This window comes from Notamacropus eugenii, chromosome 2 (assembly GCF_028372415.1).
Source record: "Notamacropus eugenii isolate mMacEug1 chromosome 2, mMacEug1.pri_v2, whole genome shotgun sequence".
In the NCBI taxonomy this organism is placed as follows: domain Eukaryota; kingdom Metazoa; phylum Chordata; class Mammalia; order Diprotodontia; family Macropodidae; genus Notamacropus; species Notamacropus eugenii.
In genome coordinates, this window is record NC_092873.1 from 109977219 (window position 1) to 110001357 (window position 24139).

Genomic DNA, 24139 nt, shown 5'->3' on the forward strand with positions numbered 1-24139 from the left:
AATTTTGATATATGATTATAATGGAGTATTATTTTGTCATAAGGGATAATGAAAGGGATAGATTCAGAGAAACTTAGGAAGACTAGTATGAACTGATACAGAATGAAGTGAGCAAACTCATGGGAATAATTTATACAGTATCTATGACATTGTAATGGAAAACTGTTTTGAAAAATCTAATCATCCTGACAAATGTAATGATCAGTCTTGACTCCAGAAGATTGATGAGGAAATACACTACTTACCTTTTGGAAGATAAACTATAGAGAGATAGATAATACAGAGGTAGGTAGATAGATAGACAGACAGACCGACAGACTGACAGACAGATAGACAGACAGATAGGGACAGACAGACTGACAGACAGATAGATACACAGACATAGATGCAATAAGAGACATTTTCAAACACGGGTACTCTGGTTGTTTATTTTGTTTGATTATGCTTTTTTATTTACCAGGCTGGTTTCAGAGGGTCTTTTGGGAGGAAGGGAGAGATTTGGGGAAGATAAAAGTAGTGATAATGAGGCCAAAGTGGAGAAAAAGAAAAGAAAAGGGAAGGGAAAAGAGAAGGGAATGGAAAGGAAAAGGAAATAAAAGGGAAGGAGAGAGAAAAGATAAGTGAAAAGAGCGGAGGTAGAGAAAAGAAGGGGAGAAGAAAAGAAAGAGAGAAAAGGTAAGAAAAAAGAAAAGAAAAAACATTAGAGGAATTTTTTTTAAAGTACATAAAAAGACCAGAGGGAAGTTCAGAAATGGATGTATATAAGCAGGACAATGCGGGTACATTATTAAATTTAATATATACTTCTAGTGGTGCCTTCCCTCTCTTAATTGTTTCCTATTTGTCCTATAAATATACAAGCTATGTAACTTGTTTGTACATGTTTGTTTGCTTGTCTCTCCTGTTAGATTGTAAGCTCTGAGGGCAACAACCTTTTGTTTCTTTTTGTATCCCCAGCCTTAAGCACAGTGCCTGGAACATAGGAGGCACTTAATAAATGTTCATTGACCGAATAACTAAAAGGACAAGGTGTGCATAATAGATTCATTTTCACGGACAATTTTCTAATTTTGTTCTTCGTATGTGAAAATGTCAGTGTTTGTTGGAATTTCTCAAGTTCGTACTAAAAACATTAAAAATATCTTGGTATCTATAGAATCTTCCTTTTTAAAATTTTTAAAAATTCTGACTCACTCCTCTCCCCCAACAAAAGAGAACATTTTTATATACAAAGTAAAACAGAAAAAGAGGATTACATGTGAAACCATTCATCTCTTGTGCACAATTTGCTTGTTTTTAAGTACATAAAAATTATTCAGTGAAATCCATTTCCGAGTTGTTCCGTTTTTCCTTTTGAACTTCCTTCAGTTCTTGTATGTGTATGTTTTAAAGATTTAGATAACTTTTTTTTGTTTTAATTTCTTTTTTTAACAATTATCACTAACTCCCCTCTTCCTGACAAAGTCCTTTCCTCCAAGGAACAAATTAGTATAGTCAAGTAAGGCAAATTCCCTCATTGGTCATGTCTAAAAATAAGTCTCATTCAGCTCCTTGAATCTATCATTCAAAGGAAGTTGGTGACCCAGTGAATAGAGGACGGATCCTGGAAGACCTGAGTTCCAATTTAGCCTTAGATACTTAGCAGCGTGATCCTGGCAACTCTCTTAACCTGCCTCAGGTCTCTTAAATGTAAAATGAGAATCATAACTTTACCAATCTTGCATGGTTGTTATGAGAACCAAATGAGATAGTAATTGGGGGGAGCATAATGCCTAACGCGTAGTAGGTGTTTGGTTAATACTTATTCCCATCCTCTCTGGCAGGAGGACAGTAGCATCATCAGTCCTCTAGAGTCATGGCTGGCAATTTCATTGCTTCTTAAGTCTTTCAAAATTGTTTTTTCTTTACAATGTTGTGTTTACCTTGTAAAGCACCTTTCTTTTCACCTTTGGACTCTTGGGATATATCCCCAGTAGTGGGGTTTCAGGGTCAAAGGGTACAGATATTTTAGTCACTTTTAGCATAAATCCAAATTTCCTTCCAGAATGAATGGACTGGTTCACAACTCCAGGAAAAATGTATTCACATGCCTCTCTTTCCATAACCTCTCCAAGAGGAACTATTCTTGTCCTCCATCATCTTTTCCAATTTGTGGAGTATGAGGTAAAACCTCAGAGTTGTTTTATTTTACATCTCCCTTATTAATATTGTTCTATCTATATTACATATAACAAAAAATTGTTTCTGATTCTGATTTTGAGAATTATTTGCTCATATTCATTGATCATTTATTAATTGGATAATGGTTGCTTATCTAATATATTTGTTAGTTCTTTCCTTTCCTTTTTAACTTACGATGTACTGCTATCTTTTAAATTTTAGAGGTAGAAACCCAGAGCTATTATAGTTCCAACTGAGAACATTCATTCAATTCAATTCAACAAACTTTTATTATGTTTACTTGCAGAGGCCTTTCTTGATCCCCTCCAGCTGTGAGAGCCCCCCTGTCCTCTACTATTTTTTGTACACTTGTATGTATTTTAGTTTTAATTATTTGGGTATATATCATTTCCTCACAACAAAATGAATCTGTTGAAGGCAGAGACTGTGTTATTTTGTCTTTGTATTCCCAAAATGGTGCTTGATACGTGGTATGTATTAAACAGATGAATGAATGAATGAATGAATGAATGAATGAATGAATGAATGAATGAATGAATGCAGAGAACTGTGTTGGGTCTAGGAATGATACAAGGCTTAGATAAGAATGTCTCTCTTCTTAGGGAATTCATAGTCATGGAAAGGTAAGATCACTAATTTTTCCTAGGACTTCAGGTCATAAGAGCTAAAAAATGTCAAATTTTGATAAAAGAATGACTCCAGTACAATCAGAAACTCTGGGTTGCTTTTGTTTACCCTCCTTGCTGAAGACTTTTTCAAATTGTACACTTATGATCTCTGACTTAGTATAATATACTGCATTTAATTGATCATTTGATGATGACAAATATTGGAGGTAGTGCTTCAAGGCAGAGCCCTAACTAAAGTGAGACGGCTGAAAGTTAGAGGAAACTCCCTGATATCATATTCCCTGAACAGGTTAAAAAACAGCTGGCTTTAGCAGCCACTTAGCAAGAATACTCAGTTAAAATAGAAAGTCAGCCAATCCAACCATAAGACAATTTGAAGATATCTTTCATTCTATTGACCATAGTATCCATTTTGTGACTCTTGCCCTACACACCAGAATTTCTAGGTATAGCTCTGGTCATCATTTTGGACAATTATCAATGAATGGGATTATGGATTTACATAGGTTTCTTTTATCTCTTCACTGCCTGACATTCCTCAATCTCCTGTAATCCATGAAATTGATGCCACTAAGGTTCCAACTGATTTCTTAATTACCAAACCCAATGGACCTTTCTCGACGTTTATCATCCTTGATTTTTCTGCCACATCTGGTACCACTGCCCAGCCCTTATTTCTGGATATTCTTTCCTTCCTCAGCTTTTGAGGTATTGCTCTCTCCTTGTTCTTTTCTTACCTGTCAGAATGTTCCATGGTCTCCATTCTCTTCCTCTTTCCACCTATCGTGTGTGTGTGTGTGTGTGTGTATGTGTGAAAACATGTATGTGTGTCCTCTAAGGCTCTGCCTTTCTTGTACTTTCACCCTTTCAAACCTTATCTGGTCCCTTGGCTTCAATTATCTCATTAGCTTGGGAATTCCCTGAACGCAGGAACTATCTTTTGCTTCTTTTTCTATTACCAGTGCTTAGTACTATGACTGCCACACAGTAGATGTTTGTCATTGTTGTTGTTCAGTTGTGTCCAACTCTCCATGATCCCAGTTGAGGTTTTCTTGGCAGAGATACCGGAGTGATTTGCTAATTCCTTCTCCAATTTATTTTACAGATAAACAACTAAGGCAAACAGGGTTAAGTGACTTGCCCAAGGTCACACAAGTAGTAAGTATCTGAGGTCGGCTTTGAACTCATGGAGATGAGTTTTCCAAGCCCAGTGCTCTATCCACTTCACTGCTGTCTCTATGAATCAGGAAGACCTGAGTTCAAATCCAGCCTCAGACACTTACTAACTTTATGAGACTAAGCACTGTTTCTTTCCACTCGTTGGCTCCCCATTGTTTCCAGGATCAAATATTAAGTCTTTTGGCATTAGAAGCTCTTTACAACCTGGGCCTTTCCTACATTTAGTCTTGCATTCTACTTTCCTTTATATACTCTATGATCCAGTCATACTTACTCACTATTCTTAGAATGTTCCATCTTGGGTTGCCTCGATTTTTCAATGGCAGTTCCCAAACCTCGTCTCTACCTTCTGGTTTCCCTGGCTTCCTTCAAGCATCAGTTCAAACAACATCTTCTCCAGACAGTCTGTCCTGATCTCCCCAGCTGCTAATGTCATGTGCCCTAAAAACATTACTAAATTGTACTTAACTTTTGACCCAACTACTAGACCTCTAACCCAAAAGAGCTCAGAGAAAGAGGAAAAGACCCACATGTTACAAGGATATTTATGGCAGTTTTTTGTTATAGAATAGTTAAGAATTGTATTTTGTTCTAGGAAAGAACACTAAGGGTGTGTACATCAAATGAGGAATGGCTGAGCAAACTATGGCATATGAATATAGTGAAATACGATTGTGCTATAGGAAATGATAAAAGAGATAGTGTCAGAGAATCTGGAAAAACTTGTATGAACTGATGTAAAGTGAGTTGAAACAAAACAACAATTAACATAACAATTACATTATAAAAACAAAATTTTGATAGATTTAAAGTGACTTGCCCAGGGTCACAGAGCTAGGAGGTGTCAGAGGCTAGATTTGAACTCATGAAGATGAATCTTCTTAATTCCAAGTTGACACTATCAGCCATGCCACCTAGCTGCCCAGAGCAATGCCGTAACCAACCATAGTTCCAGGGGACCATTGATGATATATTGCTACCTGCCACCTGAGAGAGCTGATGGACTCAAGATGAAGAATGAGACATATATTTTGGAATCGTCTAACACGGTTTCACTTGGTCAATGTGAGAATTTGATTTGTTTTACTATGCAGATTTGTTATAAGGGGCTTCTCTCTTTTCTCAATGCGGGTAGAGGACAGCAAGAGTAAATAATGCTTATTACTCGAAAAAAATAAAAATTAAATCTTTAAAAATACAGACGATTGGGCCTGATAGTTACCTTTCATCTTTCAGCAAGCTTGAGGCACTGAGAGAGGACAGAAAGAACTACTATTGCTGAGAAAATTAACAAGTAACCACCTTTGGATGAGACTTTGGGGAAGACTTGGATAGTTAACTGTCTTATTTGAGAGACTTTCACAATCATTCTGTGAAGACATTCTAAGGAGAATTTCTGTGGGGAATTAAGTTTAATTTCTTTCAATACTGATGAAAACTTTATTTGTTGAATTAAACCTTATTCTCTGAAGAAAAGCAGTTTTCTGAGATTGAATGGAGTAAAATATTATTCTGAGAGGAAAAGAGTTCACTTTTTTTTAGGGGAACTAATTCATTGGACTGTAGTTTCATTATTCTAGAGAAGCTGATAGTTGACATGAAAGAAAGGAGTTCTAATAAACAACTTTGTCTTTCCCTTGCTTTTCTAAAGCATAGAGGTGATGCTAGTAGGTGACCTTTCTCACAGCCAATGTTACTTAAATGTTTTTCTGTTTATGGATATATGGCCAGGAACATGATATTTGTCTAAGTTCAGGTTTTGAGGCTGAAAAGAGATTTAACTGATGGGAAAATAGTGAGAGATCTGAGCAAATTAATGATATTATTTTTGCATTTTAAAGAATTTATAAGATGACTTCAGAATACACCTACTGCAGTGCCCTTGAATTAAGTGAGAGAATGACTATAGTAACAAGTTAACAGCAGACCAAAGGGTGTCCTCATTGCTCTTTATCCCTGAGTGCTCTTGAGAGGTTTTGCTTACAGACTCACAAACCTTAAAAAGTCTTTTTCCTAGGTTTTATCTGCAGAATTGCTGTGAGTTAGCCCAAAAAGACTACTATGTTAATAAGCGCCTTGGGGGCCAGGGATGATGCTTTATGGGTATCTGTTTTATTCAATGAAGTTAGCACAGTGTTTAGGGCACTGAATTAGGCAGTTAATCCATGCTTGTTAAATTTAATTGGACTAAATACACCTGCTCTTCAATGCTACTCTGGGGTCCCTCTTACCTAATTTCTTCCTTTACAGTAAAGAATATATTTCTCTTCTTACACATCCAGCCATGAAGTCACATCTTACCCAGTCTCAAGGGGTTCCTATGAAGTTCAATTTATCTACATTAAAATAATAAATCTAGAGCTGGAAGGGACATTAGAGATCATCTAATCTAACCCCTTCATTTGACAGATGAGGAAACTGAGGCAAACAGGATTAAGTGACTTGCTCAGGGTTACATAGCTAGGAATTATCTGAGGCTGGATCTGAACTCACAAAGATGAGTCTTCCTTACCCCAGACACAGAACTCTAGCCACTGTGCCACCTAGCTGCCCCCTTTAAGCCTTAATTCCATCCTTAGCATTATTCTTCTTTCAGGGTTAAAAGTCTCATACCTTTGCCTTTCTTGACCCCCAGTTGCATTCGGTACTGCCATACCACTGTATGGCTACGCCTACATGCCATACTGCTGTACCCATCTTCATTCTCCTCTCTCACTCAAGACTCATCTCTGATGTTAATTTATCAACATTTAGGATCCAGAGTACTGTGGGGGAAAGAACACTGGCCTGGGATTCAGAAGGTCTGATGCCTACTATGTGCCAGGTGCTGTGCAGAGGACTTTACAAATATCTAATTTGATCCTCACAATTAATAATCCTTGAAGATAGGTGCTATTATCACACCCATTTTGCAGCTGAGAAATTTGAGTCAGAGGTTGAGTAAATTGCTGAGCGTCATACAGCCAGTAAGGGTCTGAAACAGGATTTGAACTCAGGTCTTCCTGACTCCAGGTTCAGTATTCTATCCACTGGGAGGGTGGATAGATGGAGAAAATGAGGGATTTCAAGGCTGAGAGGGAGAATAATCAAGGGCCAGAAGAAATCAGTCTGGCTAGAGAAAAGGATACATTTGGGGCAGTTGTGGGAAGATAATACTGAATAGGTGGAGCTAGATTATGGAAGGCCAAGAAAGCCAGCCAGAGGAATTTTCCTTTGACATGGTAACCAATAGGGAGCTAGATGACTCAAGAGGTAAACAGGATGGATGAGAGAAGCTGGATTCACTTGGTAGACTGTCTCAGCATTCCAGGAGTGAGATGATGGACTGACATCCTGTGTGTGGGGGCATGAGGGGGTAAGAAACATTATATGATCATTGGTTTGGACCCAAACAGGGACCTTAAAATGCACATAGTTCAACTTGCTCATTTTTCAGCCTGGGAAACTAGAGCCCAAGGTCACACAAAGTAGTAAGTGGCAAAACCAAGGACTTCTGCCTCAAAATCCCCTTCTGTTTCCCTTATATCATGGCCTGAGGTTTGTTTTCCCTGATACTCTTTATGAAACCCTGTCTAGGATTCTCTGGTCAGAAACTGATAATAGTCTTCATTGCCATCAGTACCCAGGACACTCATCACTTTGGGACCAGGACTGACAAATTTCCCAAGGTGACAATGAGCTAAACTCAAGGATGAATTTACCCTAGCTAGTATTAATGTAGCTCAGCGTGTCATGCTTAAAATAATTAAAAATGCGTGTTAATGGATGGAGTGATAATAGCAGGATTCCTACCACTGCTAGAAAACTTTCACTTCTCAAATAAATTAATTGCATTTTCCTAGTAGTTCTTCAGGCAGTGCCTTCCCCCCTTTCCTTTTCTCATTCAAAGGAATTACATTGGAGGTAAAAATTCTTGGAAAGAGGTGTATTGTGTGGAGATTTGGGGGAAGAAGAGAAAGGAAGAACAGGGAAGTGAGGGTGCAGTTTGGCATAGAGCAGCATGGCAGGCCAGAGAACTGGGCTTTGGGGCTGGTGGAGACTTCCGGAAGCTCAGAAAATCATACCAGTTCTAAATAGAAAAATATGAAGGCAATCAACAGTGAGAAATATGAAAAGACATCACAGGCATTTTATTTTCCTCTCATTTAGGATTTTCTTTTTCAGCATTAGGTACTACAGGCATATCTCACCATAAATGCTGTCCCCTGAAATAATTTCAATCCACATTCAAAAGAAGTTTGACAATCCTTTCTGTAATATTTGAAAATAAACCAAATTTTATTTGAATCAAGTACCAATCAAAACTGGGAAATAATTTTATAAATGGTTCAGATCCATGAGGAGGAAAACAAACTGGGTTTTTTTCTTCATTTAAAAAACATTTTATGTTTATTGAGGCTTCACAGCAAGTCCTGTTCTTTTATCACCATAGTTAAAAATCTAGTGAGAATCAGGTGACTTTCTCTTGGAGTGTGTCAGCAAACAAAATGCTCCTTCTTGTGAAAAAGAGAAATATTAACTCAATCTATGGATTTAGGAGGGTCTGTCAGAGGGTTGGTACAGAGGGAAAGAAATATTCAAACCTCTCTGTTGGGCAGCTCCTATCTTAAATGCTGGCATGGCCTATATCAAGAGAACTTGCACAAAACCAAATCTTAGATTCTTGACTCCTTAAGACTAGCCTTCACCACCAGGGGTGTTCAGAAAATAACTCCATATTCACTTATTTCTGCCATGGAAGATTGCTTCTACCTTCTTTAAATACAGCTAGTATCAACTTTATGTGTAGCAGTTCTCTGATAGGACGTGAGCTTGAATTGGAACATTCCTGAAAGAGATCAAGGCAATATCAAACTTTTCTTTCACATATTAAGAAGGTATCAGTGTATAGTTATTGGACTTGAACTCAGAAGCCAAATAGGTGAAGACTGGTCTGCCTTTTTCTTCCTTGCACATAGAATGGGTCCAAAGGTCACGAGTTGAAAACAGTTCCCTCACCATCAGAAAAGATCACTTCAGAAGGAACAGAGGGACTTTAAAATAATAATGAAAAGTTGCAACGTCGAACACAGTAAGCGAAGAAATGAACACTTTCTTAGTTCTATTGTAATCATGAGATTAATATTGTATCTGTCCAAGAAGTAATATCTTGGATTTACTCTCGTTAAGAGGAGGCATTACCTACAGAGGAGAAAAGTTGTTTTGCAGAGGCGTTCATCAGGAAATTGCTTTGGGTCAATGAAGATTTGGCTGTGGATGCTCATACTTCTCTTATCATGGGTTACTTAAGTTGTAAATATCCTTCCTTGAGTGACCTAATTTTTTTCTTTTTTGTCTTCCTCTCCTTAACTCATATTCCAGAAATTTAGTTCACAGGAACACAGATCTAGAGCTGGTCCAATCTCTCACTAGGATTGCATAGTGAGCAGATAGCATATATGATAATTAGCAGATCTACAAGCAAATTTCTAGAGGAGAATGCAAGAATTTTCAAAATTATGAGTAGACAGTAATGCTACTGTGGGTGTGATTAGAACTGGAGAAAGTCAACGTATCAAAGAAAGTGAAGATCATCTGATCTCATTTAACAGGTGAGGAAAGTGAAGTCTAAAGAGGGGACATAAGTCAATCAAGGCCACACTGACTTAGAAATCAAACCAACACGAAAATCCGCATCTTCTGACTCTCAGCTCAGGTTTTCCACTATACCTTGCTGATTTTCAATTGTTCCAATCAATCCAGTTTCAGGATGTTATTTTTAAAAAAATGGACATTAATCAAATGTTATATAATTATCTATTCTTGAGACCAAAAAAAATATGTATCTAAACTGGGTATCATTCAAAAGTGCCATCCTTTATGTCAACATTCTAAATGCTTGGTTATTGACTAGGATTATTATACATGGGGTTACCTCAGGCATCAAGATCATAGCTGACTCTAATGATGCCATTTTTAAGAGATTCACTGTTGGTTTGGAGATATCCATCAGAGTTAATTGCATTCCATTTAAAACTTCCATTAAAGCTGCCCTACCTTAGAGCTGACAGTAGGTCCCTGTGTACACTAACTGAACATTTTTTAAGGGAAAGAAAGGTGAGGGTGTGGAGGCTCATAGAAATGAGAAATGTAAAGTCTCTTCCAGGTCATCTCATTTGTTCTATAAGGCCAAGGAAGCATTTCTGAGCATGACAGGATTTCACACTAAATAAAAGACCTCTGGGACCATTCAGATCATCAGCCCCCAGGGCCCAATTCAGGACATTTTTCTATAGTAAAAATGGTTGATTTCCTCATCAGGTCTCATGTTTAAACATCTCAAGTAGCAGGGTTTCCATGGAGCCAGTGGAAAAGTTCTTTGACACTGAGAACTGAATCAACTTATTCTATACTTTCAACACTGCTTTCTGTCCATCCCCCAGAGCTTATAAAAGTCTCACTGAGTCATTTCCTCCTACAGGCAAAAGGCAAAATATTGAGAATTAAGGTATATCCTTTCCCCTTTCTATCTTCTGGTCAATGTGTCATTTACCCCTCCAAAATCCCAGGGGAGAAAGAGATTGTCCTCTCTGTTGACAGAATTTGGTACCGTTCCCATGAAGAGACCAATACCTGTCTGTCTTGACCATTGTAGGAAATGTTGAATCGAATTTAGTGGTTTTGAGGTGCTCTTAAACCTGCTTCCTCTACCAGCAGGCAATAAATGGGGAAGTATTGTTGAGTCTGGCCCCCGCCCCAAGATAAGCCTTCTTCACAATAAATTCGTTGGGAGACACTGCTGGTGGTCTATGCATTTTCTTAATCTCCCTTTTCACAGAACCCTTTTGTTACAAAGGAAAAGTGATGGAGGCAAAACCAGCAGACAAAGTGTTGGTCAGAGTCATAACAAGGAATTTTTTGAAGGGAAAAATGGAGGGAGGGACAGAGAGCAAGATGAGAAGTCAAATGGCCTCAGGAGTGGCCACTGAGGTAAAGAAGCACATCCCAAAACCAGGCCATCATCACTAAAGTGGAGACAGGTCAAGGAGCAGCTCACATGAGAGGAAAAGGAAGAGTGCCATGAGATGACATTTTTGGCACCCTCTAAAGTTTGGTGCCCATGGGACCAAGTTTGATCACTCTATCTTAGTTATGTTTCTGATGCCAGCCACCTGTTTGTAATTGGCAGAGAATGTTTAAGGTAGGAAACATGACTTGGATGGGTTGGTATTATTCCACCAAATAGGACATAGACCATGTTGAACTCGAATTTAAAAGACATAGCTCCCTCAATATGAATATCTCAAGGAATTTTTCCTTAAGATGCTCAGTACTCAAGTCCAATGGTAATTCTCATGCAGTGGAGACTGCTACTAATACAAATGAATCATCCAGAAGCAACTGGATGAACTCATCTGAGAAAGACAAGGAAAACCAGGAGGAACTGAAGGGAAATCTTTTGGCCATTTCTTAGTTCTTTGAATGGAAGGTTGATGGTAATGAGATATACATCATCCTAAGAAGCAGAGAAGAGACAAGACCTGCCTAGCAGATCTCAGCACTTAGGCCCTGCAGAGAATTCATTTTTCTCCCCTTCCCATAGATCAAAACATATACACTGATAAATATGCCCAATCCAGTGGCAAGCAAATATCAGTGCTCAAGTATTCCCCACTGGCTGGCAGAACCACTGGGCCTTTTGGCATCAACACTGCTCCACCCCTTTGCTCTCTTCTCCCTCTGGGTCACCCATTTTTCCCTTGACCCATGAGAACCCTCTTTCCCACCAGTCTGAGACAAGTAAAAGTTTAGATTAATTACTGCTGGGCAGCATTATAACAACATTATCAGCACCAAAGATAGCAGCTGAGCTAGCTGTACCAGTGACTAAGTAGAATTCAGCTTTCTCTTTATGTAGGACTCACTGGCAAGTGGGTTGCTAAAAGGTCCTGGCTGAAAGTGTATCTGCCAGAATCCAACAATCCACCCACCCTCATCCTTGTCACATACCTTTTATCCCTCAAGTTGAGGCAAAATTACTGCCTCTGACAAGATCTACTTAAAAATGGTTCATTTCCTTAGTCACTGGGGGTTAATGAAAAGGGAAGGAGAGGAGTCAGTGTTGGTTACATGTTCCTAATCCACTCAAGAACATGGTTTGAGATGTTGGCAGAATAGCCAGCTAAACAACTGCAAGTATGAGAAGGCTTCACACACTTGAACTAAACCAAGATCAGACCAGTGCCTGAAAAGATTAACTGATGGGATTTTGTACTTCTGCCCTTCAATTTCCCCACTGGGTAAGACCAGATGAGTTCTAGATCTTTCTGAAAGACAGATACTGATGTTATGGTGACATCAGCAAGACTTGGTAATGAAAAAAAATAATAAAATTTCCCAAGACAATAGGGAAGAAGAGTCCATGAAGCAGGAGTCTTTGGTGGAGAATAAGTTCTTTTGCAGCAGAGACAAGATAGGGTGAGGGAAAGTTCAAGATTTGCTGAGTCGCTTGGCTACGTCAGCATAAGCCAACTCAATTTCGCTGTCAGCTGCACAGGTGTTGGTGAATTCATCCCGGGCATAGGCATTCTTGAGGTATCGCCATAGACCTGTCATCTCCGCAGGGATCTCATACTTGCGGTATTTCTTGGCTACGATCTGGAACAAAGACAACAGAAACTGATTTGAATGCATCTTTGAGGGAGTAAAGAAAAAGGAGAAGGGTAGCATGACAATTGTTTTCTTGGAAAAGTATATTGTAAGATTACATTGGGCATCCTAAAAAAGATCACCAGCAGAATGCAAATTTGTAATATCTCTACTGTTGGGATTTTTGTTTGTTCATTTCTAAGTGAGTAAGACATTAAAAATCACAAAATCTTATCACTGAAAGGAAACAGTGGTCACTCAGTCCAAACTCCTATCCAAAGTAGGAATCCCCTCTCCAACACTCTTTTAAAAAATAATATTTTAGTTTCCTCTAATTACATGTTGAAACAATTTTAACTTTTTTTTTAAAGTTTTGAGTTCCAAATTCTATCTCTCCCTTAGACAGTAAATAATCTGATATAGGTTACACATGTGCAATCATGTAAAACAATTCCATATTAGTCATTATGTGTAAGAAGACAGATGAAAGAGAGAGAGAGAGAGAGAGAGAGAGAGAGAGAATGAGAGAAAGAGAGAAAGAGAGAAAGGAAGGAACAGAGAAAGAAAGAAGGAAAGAAGGAGAAAAACGGTATGCTTCAGTCTGTATTCTGACATCAATTCTTTCTCTGGAGGTGGATAGCAGTTTACATCATGAGTCCTTGGGGATTGTGTTGGATCATTGCATTGCATTGCATTGCATTGTATTGTGTTGTGTTTTGTTGTATTGTATTGCTGAGAATAGTCAAGTCATTCACATTCCTTCATTGTACAATATTACAGTTACTGTGTACAGTGTTCTAGTTCTGCTTATTTCACTTTGCATCAGTTCATTTGTAAGTCTTTCCAGGTTTTTCTGAAATCATCCTGCTTGTCATTCCTTACAGCACAGTGGTGTTCCATTACAATCATATACCACAACTTGTTCAATCATTCCTCAACTGATGGGTATCCCCTCAGTTTTCAATTCTTAGCCATCAAAAATGAGCTGCTATACATATTTTTGTACAAATAGGTCCTTCCTTCTTCCCCCCTTTTTAGATCTCTTTGGGATATAGACCTAGCAGGGGTATTGCTCGATCAAAGTCTCCAACAGCCTTTAAAAAAAAAAAAAGGTGGTCATATAGTCTGTGCCTGAACATCCCTATTACATAACCACATAAACTGTCCCATTATTGGGAAGCTCTCTCAAAAAAAACCCCCACTAAAACAAAAATCACATTAAATCAAATTCTTCCTCCCTTCAATTTTTACCCTTTGGTTCTGGATTGATGCACCAATTCAATCTGATTCCATTAAGAAGTATAGAATCACATATTTAGAACTATAAGGGATCTAGAGATTATCTAATCCAATTCCCTCATTTTACTGATAAAGAATTTAGGACCAGAGAAATTAAGTGACTTGCCAAAGGTCACAGGTGTTAAGTGGCAGAAAACAAAATTCCACCCTAAGTTCTTTGACTCTAAAAATCCAGTGCTTTCTCTCCAGTGGACCATGCTGAGCACCTTGCTAGGCACTGGGAAGTCAGAGACAAAACAAAAAATAGTCCCTGCCTTAAAGAAGATTGCATCCTACTTAGCAGACACAAGTTAGGAGAAAATGCAAACTAGTTTGAAGAAGGAACATTAATAATAAGGGTGATAAGAAAAAGTTGCAACTGAATTGAACCTTGAGGAAAGGTAAGGATTGCAAGAGGTGGATGGAGGTGAGAGGGAGTGTGTTCCAGACAGCAGAGACAGCCTATGCAAAGGCAGGGAGGTGAAATGCTGAACTGAGGAAACAAAATAGGCCAGTGTGGCTAGAATTTTAAGATATAAATGCAGAGTGCATGAAGGTAGAATGCATGAGATATAGCCTGGAGTCACAAAGAACAGGCCTCTTTTACTTTCCATTGATCTCTGTGCAGCTTTGGACACTGCTGAGTGAGGCTGGTGACCTGCACAGCCCTCACTCACTCAAAAAAAAAAACAAACCCAAAAAACAAAGTCAAGTCTTTTTTCAGGTGTTTTTGACACTTCTCTCTCATAGTTCTTTTAATATCTATCTGACCCTTCCTCGGTCTTCTTTTTGCCTTGTGTTTCTCTTAAAGTAGTGCCTAGGGCATCTGTGTAAGGCTTTGTATTTATTTTTTTATAAGTCCTTGGAGTCAGGAAGACATTGGTTCAAGTTTCGCCTCTGATACATGTTGGTAGTGTCACTCCAAAAAAGTTGCTCAACCTCACTCTACCTACCTCAGGTGACCCTCCAAGAATCCAAATTGCAGAGAAGGAGCTGAGTACAGGGAGTTACTTCCTGGGAGCTCCTGACATCATTAAAATGGCAAGTTGTAGAGTCATCAATTTCGAGTTAAAAGGAACCACAGAAACCCTTGAGTCCGACCTCCTCATTTTATAGATCAGGAAACTAAGGAATCCAGAGATGAAATGACATGACTTGTAAAAGGTGACAAAGATAGTAAATGTCTGAAACAGGATTTAAACTCAGATCTTCCTGCATCTAAGTCCAATGCAAGACTTTCTTTCATAGATGCAGTTTAAAAATGAAAGTTTGAGAGATAGAATGTTTGAAACTGTGCAGTAATTTTAAGAAGTAGAAAACTGAATTTATGAGACACCATCATGTTTAACCTAAAATAAAGAATTTTGAAGGAAAAATCAGTAAGGTTGAGGAGTATAAAAGATTAAGAGGAAAGAAATGTGTTTTCTCTCCTTTCCACTAAACATGAAAGGAATGAGTATAGATCAAAGTTACTGTGGCTAGTAGGAGACAGCAAAATAGGTGGACAATGTACAGTATGTATTTCTCTTCCTGGAAATCATTTAAATGAAAGGGGAAAGCATGGTGTCCATGGGCTGCTGGGCAAACACCTGGGCAAACACCCTCTCTGATTGCTCACCATTCCTCTTTCTGGCTGACCACATAACAACTACTCAAATGAAAGAACATTCTGATTTGGTTTTGTCCACATAGCATTTCTCTGTGAGACAAAGAAACTTGCCTTTGTTGTCACTGGCCTTTGTGTATCACCAGCAGACAAGGAAGGTCTAATTTTATAACAAAGTCCTAGAATCCTAGAATGTCAGCACTTGGGAAGGCTCTTAGCAGAAGATCTAGTGGACTTTCCCCCTCATCTCCCACTTATTTTACAAGTGAGGAGACTGAGGTCCCCAAAGAGGAAGTGCTTTGCTCAAGGTTAGATAGACAATTAGTGGTAGAACTGGATTCAGGCATTTATAGCTATTTTCAGTGTGCTTTGTCTCCTTTATATAAATGAGAAAAACATTTATCTATTCAGAACAGTCTGAAATTAATAAAGTGCTTACATCCAAAGAATCTGTCCTTACTTTGTCTAATTTCCCTAAGTGTTTTGCATGTGGTAGGGACTCCTAACATTTGACTGATGCTTTGCTACCACCAGTCTTACAGAGATGGAACTTTAAGAACAGTGTTGATTTGGCAAAAGATACCCGCAGCAAGTTGGTGGCAAAACCAGTCCTGACTCACTTTTCCTAGGTCAAGAGTACCCACTGCTAATCTCGCTAGTGTTTGTCATGAAATCTAGTGTCAATGGATAAGAAGGAGTTATTTAAGGCAAGCAATGGTAGAGTCCTAGCATGGCCATTCTAAGGTAGGAAGGAGGCCATCACCAGTGTTGCTGGGAGAAAAAAGGGTTTACAACAACCAAACCTCTCCAGTTAGAACACTTCAGAACTATACCCAAAAGGCTATAAACTGTCACCCAGCAATACTATTACTAGATCTGTTTCCCAAATATTTTTTTAAATGGAAGAGGACCTGTATGTACAAAAATATTCATAGCAACTCCTTTTGTGGTGGTGAAGAACTGGAAATTGAGGGGATGTCCATCAACTGTGGAATGTACTGTGGGAAATGACAAGGGTGGGGGTAGTTGCAGAAACACATGGCAAAATCTATATGAACTGATGCAAAATGAAGTGAGCAGAACCAGGAGAATACTGTACAGAGTAACAGTAGTATTGTATGATGATCAACTGTGGATGACTTAGCTATTCTCAGCAATACAATGATCCAAGACAATTCCAAAGGACCCATGATGAAAAATGCTACCCATATGTAGAGAGAGAAAACTGATGAACTCTGAGTGCAGACTAAAGTATACTTTTTAAAACTTTATTTTTCTTGTTTGTTTGTGTTTTCTTTTGTAACATGACTAATATGGAAATATATTCTACATGAGTTTGTATGCATAATTGTTACCATATTGCTTGACTTCACAATGGGTGTGGGAGGAATGGGAGGGAGGAAATTTGGAACTTAAAATTTTTTAAATGTCAAAAAACTTTTACATGTAACTGGGAAATATTTAACAAAATAAATACATATATACGTATATATGTTTACATGCATATATATGAGAAAGAAAAGTGCTCTCTGTTGCAGGTTGGTTGCAATATCCTCATGTGTCTCCATACTGCAAGTGCATTTTGAGGCTTGCAAAGGACATAGCATTGCTTTTCATCATAGTGTCAATCCAATGTCCAATGCCAGATCTCTTCCTTCAGGCATTCTTTCGGGGTGAAACTTGAAGCTTTAAGAGTTATAAAGAGCCCTATGGGCCCCTGGAATCATTAAGAGACTGAAAGTTTGAGGTCTAAAATGTCTGTTACTTTGGCTTGCCATGGCAGCAAAGAGCTAGGAGAGACAGACAGGCTGCACCCTACATAACCGTCTGGAACCAAGAGAAACTCAACAGATAGAAGAGAGATCGGCAAACACCACTCTCTGAGCTGTAGTCCACTGTCTGTTTCCATACAGACCAGAGCAAAGAAAGCTTTTGATATTTTTTAAATAAAGGTTCATTATTTTAAAAATATTAAAAAAGAAACAAAAACCATTCTTAGCTTGAAGGCCATGCAAAAACAGGTGGGTAGGCTTGATCTGACCTCTGGGCTACAGTTTGGACTGGAACAATGGGCTGAATCTAAGAGGATGGAATTTAACTGGGAATTAATATAAAATCTGACAACTTGGATTCACAAAATCCACTTCGTAAGATTGGAGAGGTGTGGCTAGATAGCAGATTCACTGCAAAAGATTTGGGAATTTTAAGTAAAATGCAAACTCAGTATGAGTCAATAGTGTGATATGGCAACCAGGGAAAACAGAAGGCTGAATTGGGCTGAAATTAGAGGCACTGTGTCTAGAAGGAAGGAGATGATCTCTGTCCTCTGGTCCCACTTAGACCACATCTGGAGTACGGTGCTTGGTTCTAAGGCCCACATTTTAGTGACGATGTTAGGCTAGAGGGCATCCAGAGAACATATATTTTTAGACATAGCCAATGTGGGAATTTGTTTTGCTCAACTATGCACATTTGTTACGGCAGCTTTGCTTGTCTTATTTTTTCCAATGAAAAGGGCAGAGGAGGGAGAAGGATTGGGTAGCCAAAAACAAACAAAGAAGCAAAACTATCACAAAGAAAGCATCCAGTGGAAGGTGAGCTCTGGAAGGCAACATAGTACAGTGGGAAGAATAATGGTTCTAGAGGAAAAGAGCCTGGGTTCAAATCCTGCCTCTGACGCTACTTCTGTGACCTTGGCCAGTTCACTTAATGTCCCCAAGACTCATATGTAAACTGAGAGAGTCAAATTTTTTGGTTCCTGAGCTCCCTTCTGGCTCTAGAGTGTGATTCTATAAGATGGTAATGTGCTTCAAAATTGTCATGGGAGAATCTGTCGAGGCATCTATCCTGAAGCATAAAAGACTTAGGAGACCCTAGGACATGATGGCTGTTTTCAAGCATTTTAAAGAATCAGATTTGTTACTCTTGGACCTTAGAGGGCAGAACTAGGAAGAAGAGGTGGAAGCTGCCAGAAGAAACATTTAGGCTTCCTAATAATTAGAACCATTCAATCCAGTAATTCAATAAACATTTAATGAGTGCTTACTATGTGCCAGACACTGTGCTAAGCTCTGGGGATACAAATAAGAAAGAAAGAGAGAAAGAAAGAAAGAGAGAGAGAGAGAAAGAGAGAACGAAAGAGAAAGAAAGAAAGAAAGAGGAAGAGAGAGAGAAAGAAAGGAAGGAAGGAAGGAAGGAAGGAAGGAAGGAAGGAACAAAAAGTGAGAGAGAATGAATGAAAGAGAGAAAGAAAAAGACAGAAAGAAAGAGAGAGAGAGAAAGGTAGGAAGGAAAGAAGTTAGTTTTTGCCTTGAGGAACTTGCAATCTAATGGGAAAAGACAACACAGAAAAATGAAGCTGAAAAGGAGAGGAAGGGGACACTACCAAGGGGCATGACGTTTGAAACCAAGCAGAGTTGCTGATGGAAAATGGAGTTACCATAAAAATTCTGAGCCTCCTATGAAGATAGGCTTAGGGAGGAATTTATTGTTCCATTCTCTAGCTCTCAAACCAGAGGGGACAGGCCACTGAGGAGCTGAGATGATACTGAGTATCAAAAACTGAGTCAGCCAGAAGAGTGATGACATTTCAGATGATCAACTTATACTGGAGGGGCCATAGTGATCCAAGAAGTCAAAACCAAGCAGAGCTGCCGATGAAAAGTAGAACGTTACCAGGAAATTTCTGAAAGAACTTTCTCCAAAGTAAAAAGGATATATAGGTTGTCAGAGGATGCTGACATACAAGTTGACTACTGCAAAGCACCCTGATAGGTGAGCATATTGGGCATCTAACTAGCGCAATAGAGAGAGCACCAGGCCTGGAGTCAAGAAATTTCATTCTTATGAGTTCAGATTTGGCCTCAGACACTTACTAACAGAGTGACCCTGGATAAGTCACTTCATCCTGTTTGCCTCAATTTCCTCATCTGTAAAACAAGTTGGAGAAGGAAATGGCAAACCACTCCAGTATCTTTGCCAAGAAAATCCCAAATGGGGTCATGAAGAGTCAGACACAGCTGAAAATGACTGGGTGACAACAACGAGGTGGAGAAGAGCATCCAATCCCAATCACAAGGATCACCTTAGGACACATCTAGTCTAATCTTCTGATTTTAGAAATGAGGAAACAGAGGCCTAGGGCAGTTAGGTGATTTACCCAAGGTCACACTGGTGGTGACAGTGGTAGGATTTTACCCCAAATCTTCTAAAACTAGAGAAAGTTGCCTTCCCTGCAGCTCTCCCGCAGGCCTAGATGAATTCCCAAAGAAATGCACTGATTTGGCTAATTTGCTTCCCTGTCTGTTGAATGGACTCCCAGAGGGTGAGCTACAAGTGTTTCAGACAATGAAAGTTCAAACCAGGTTTTTGCTGAGAGCTTGAGCCAGGTCCATTCAGCTTCTATGTATGAGGACGAACTTGAGAGGAAGCCAAGGGAGAGAGAACGTATGCACATGACTTTCTGACGTGCACAAAGACGTTCCTGCCTCATGTTCTGAATTTGCTTTTTCATATGAAAACAGTTAGCTCCCACAGTCCAGATTAAGTCTTGACTGCAGAAGCCAAACTGGAGGCATGACTTGGCTCCGGCTTCCTTCCATCCATCCTGACTTGTAGAAGTTTGCCAGATCTCCAGGATCTGATAAGTGGAATCAGCAGAAATCTAAAGAGACATGATACGCTGCCTGTCCTCTTTACCCCACCATTGGTCATCCTGTATCTGATCCCTCATTTCTGTGTGAGAGACTGTCTAATTGAACTTTCCCTAAGAAGGAAGTCCTGCAATAGACTCTGAGACCTGGAACCAAGTATACCACCTCACCAGTGACAGTTATTCAATAAATGATCCCTTCACTTATAAAGTGAAGAGGTTGGTTGGATGAATGAATCTATTTCAATTTCCTAACTTTACAAAGAGGGAAACTGAGACCCAAAGCAGTTATGTGACTTACCTCAAGTCATAAAGCTAGTTAGTGGCAGAACCTGGGCAAGAACCCAAATGATCTGATTCTCAGTCCTGTCCTTCACCCTGGCTAAATGAATTGAACTGGAATTCTGGAGCAAGTATCTCTCAGGATAGAATAAAAATAAAAATAAAAATAGGCTTAGGAAAGATACCAAAAGTCATGTAGTCCATTGATGACCATAAAGAAATATATTCTGACCAAAACTACAGATGACCACTGGATCAGCCCCAAACCATCATTCTGACTCAAGTGAGCAAGCTGTACAGGTTTTTCCAGTCCAAATTGGCACATCTGATATTCACTTATAGTTTTTGTCTAGAAATTATTGCCTTCCTTCTGAGAGTATCATCAGAAAGACCTGAGTTCCAATCCAGCCTTAGACACTGGACAAGTTACTTAGCCCCTGTTCACCTCAGTTTTCTCATGTGTAAAATGGAGATAATAGCACATACCTCATGAGTTGCTGTGAGGCTCAAATGAGATGATCATAATAGTGAAGCACAGATACATAGCAGGTGCTACATAAATATTAGCTATGATGATAACGTATAGAGCTGTTTTCATGACATTTCCCCCATTTGAATATGAGTCTTTTGAGGGACTAGGTTGTTTCCTTTGTTACTCTCTGGCTTAGTATAGTGCTTGGCACAAAGTAAGGTATCAATAGATGCTTTTTAACTGACTGATCACAGACACTGAAAGTCCTAATGAATGTTAACTAGGACCTGTAGAGTCTGCTACAGGTTATGACTTTCAATTAGACCTTGTCCCAATTCAGCTGAGGGATCATGCATACATTGGGCTTCAGACTCCAGCAATAATAGTTACAAGAAGCTTAGTTACAAGACTAGCACACAGTAGGCACTGAATAAAAGTTTATTGACTGACTAATGTACATTCATGTTGCGTTCTTATGTGCTAGCCTCAACCTCTGGCCTGACACTCCAGCTTCCGCCCTGGGCTTCTGATTGATGAGAGTTTGCCATATCTCTCCTGACCTAGAAATTCCTTTGTCTTCCTCCCCTGAGACTCCTTCCTCTCCCCCACCTCACACATATTTTTTCTACCTCTTAATATAGTAATCCAATCAACATTCTCTTTCTTAGAAAGGACATAAAATCAACTGCCCAATGATTACATGAACCATTCTTATGAATTCCTGGTCCAAAATGTCCTCCCTAACCTGCCTACTATTCCCCTATATAAAAGCACTATGAGGAAAACAACACATAGAGGAGTGGTGGCCAGGGAGGGATATTATGGTTTGGGTAGTCACAGAAATGGTGAGTCAAGTCATAGGAGACTGGATAATATGCCGGAAGATCTGAGTTCAAATCCAGCATCAGACACTTATTAGCTGTATGATCCTGGACAGGTCACTTAAACTCTGTTTGCCTCAGTTTCCCCATCTGTAATAGCATTTGCCTCTCAGGGATGTTGTGAGGATCAAGTGAGATAGCATAAGTAAAGTCTCTTGCAAACCTTAAAGAGCTATATAAATGTCAGCTCTCATTACTTATAATTATTATCATTTAAGTGTGTTGTCTTCTCCTATTAGAATTTAAGCTCCTTGAGGGTCAGGTTGCTTGCTTCCGTGTTTGCTTCCTATACTTAACACAGTGCCTGGTGCATTGAAAGAACTTACATTTTCTCACCCATTCATTTATTCACTGCAAGACGGAAGAGAGTTATAAGATATAAAAGCTGTTATATTTTCAGACAAACTGCTGCTTAACCACAACTCCCCCATCTGACACTTGTGAAGTTGTATTTGGGTACCAAATACAAGACTTTAAATTTGTCCCTATTAAATTTCATTTTATTAGAGTCAGCCTGTTGCTGTAGTCTAGGCTAGAAAATCCTTTTGGATTCTGACTCTGTCAACCAGCAGCTGAGTTGTCTCTCCCAGCTTGATATCATCTGCAAATTTGATGAGCTTACTACCAATGGCTTTATGTAAGCCACTGAGAAAAATATTAAATGGATCCCTGGGGGATCCTACTGGGGACCTCTTTCTATACTGACATTGACTTTGTTTAACAACTACTTTTTAACTCCAGCTATGCAAAATCTGATTGTATCTCTCTGTAAGATGGACTTGGAATTAGGAAGTCCTGAGTTCAAATCCTGTCTCAGATACTCATTAGCAGCATGACCCTGACCTCTTTCCCAGTTTCTTCATTTGTAAAATGGGGATAACTTGCTGTGAGAACCAAATGAGACAATAGGCATTAAGAGCTTTGCAAACCTTCAAGCCTATATAAAGTATTGGCTATTATTATCAGAATAGTGTATTATTTTATCAAAAGCTTTGCTAAAATCCAGTTAAATTGTATTCATGGTATGACTCTCATGTACATGTTTTATAAGCTTGTCAAGAAAGGAAATGAAGTTAGTGTGGCATGTGACCTGATTTAATGAAATCTTAATGATTCTCTGTAATCACTGCTTCCCTTTCTAATGTTTAGCAGCCATCTCTTTAATGATATGTTCTAGAATCTTTCCAGGAAACGTCCAGAGAAAGGCAACCAGAATAGTGAAGGAACCTGAAATCATGTTGCATTAGAAAGAACTGAAGAAAACTAGGGAGACTTCTTTATGAGAAAAGAGGACTTGGGGGATATAATTACTGTGTTCAGTTCTTTGAAGAGCTGCCTTACAGAATCAATCAACCAAATATTTACTAAATATCTGCCACACGTTAGAGGTTGTACTGGGCTTCTGGGAATACGAGGACAAAAAATGCAAAAAAATAAATTGGTGCTCCAGGAGTTTATATTTCAGTAAAGAAGGGGGATTCAACTTGCTTTGCATTGCTCTTGTTAGTGGAAAAAAGACCAAAGAGGGGGAGCTACTGAGAGGAAGATTTTGACCCAGAATAAGGGAGAATGCTCCGGCAATTAAACCCATTCAACAATGGGATAGTGCATTGGGAAACAGTAAACTCCTGATCGGTAAACCGTTTGAGCAGAGACTGTCATCAAGGTAATTGTAGAAAAGATTCTTGCACTGGGCGGGAGGAAGTTGGACCAGCTGATCTCTACTGTCCCTCCCAATTCTGAAAGACTATGATTATGATGATAATACATGATAAAATGCTCTATTCCATTGTACAAACAATAAATGTAATGTTAGCAGGTAGGTCCCATAGTCTGTTGTATTCTTCTGCATTACTAAAACTTGAAGGATAGTGAGAGATTGAAAGGAAAAAATAACAGACATATAGCAAGGCTTGCAAAACTCAACACACATTTTCTATCTCATTTGAGTGACTCTACTTGTAGAGCATGCATCAGAAAGACCCTGATGTGATAAGAAGGGTCCTATGTAGGAAGAAAAATATACCTTTGAGGGAAAGCATAACAAGGATGAAGGAGTAAAACTCGCTCAAGGAAAAATAATAGCGTTGGACACCATTGGTACCACTGGCATTTGGAAGACACCCAACCAGTGTCAGGAGGATTCCTGCCTTACCTTAACCACATGGAGTTTGGGTAGCAGATTGCAGTCAGCAAGGGTCAGCTCCTCCCCATCCAGAAACTTGCGCCTAGAGATCTTCTCATCATCTCCACAAGTATCAGCATCTATCTCCTCAGGCAGGGGCGTATTCAGGTAATCGTCCAATTTCTTCAGTGCCTTTGTCAAGCCTCTTTCAAGAGCTAGGAGGAAAG

The 24139-nt window shown here is 39.1% G+C and overlaps 1 protein-coding gene across 2 annotated transcripts in view; it reads right to left on the reverse strand.

Annotated features, from left to right (window-relative positions):
- Positions 1–8098: 8098 nt before the first annotated feature.
- CLIC5 (chloride intracellular channel 5) overlaps positions 8099–24139 on the reverse strand; it is a 215886-nt gene continuing 199845 nt past the window's right edge. For both annotated transcript variants that reach the window (XM_072642337.1, XM_072642338.1), the window contains exons 5-6: positions 23943–24127; positions 8099–12626 (exon numbers count right to left, since the gene is read on the reverse strand). In XM_072642337.1, the coding sequence (XP_072498438.1) occupies positions 12459–12626; positions 23943–24127 (353 nt within the window). In that variant the 3' untranslated portion in view covers positions 8099–12458. The remainder of the gene's footprint in view (positions 12627–23942; positions 24128–24139) is intronic.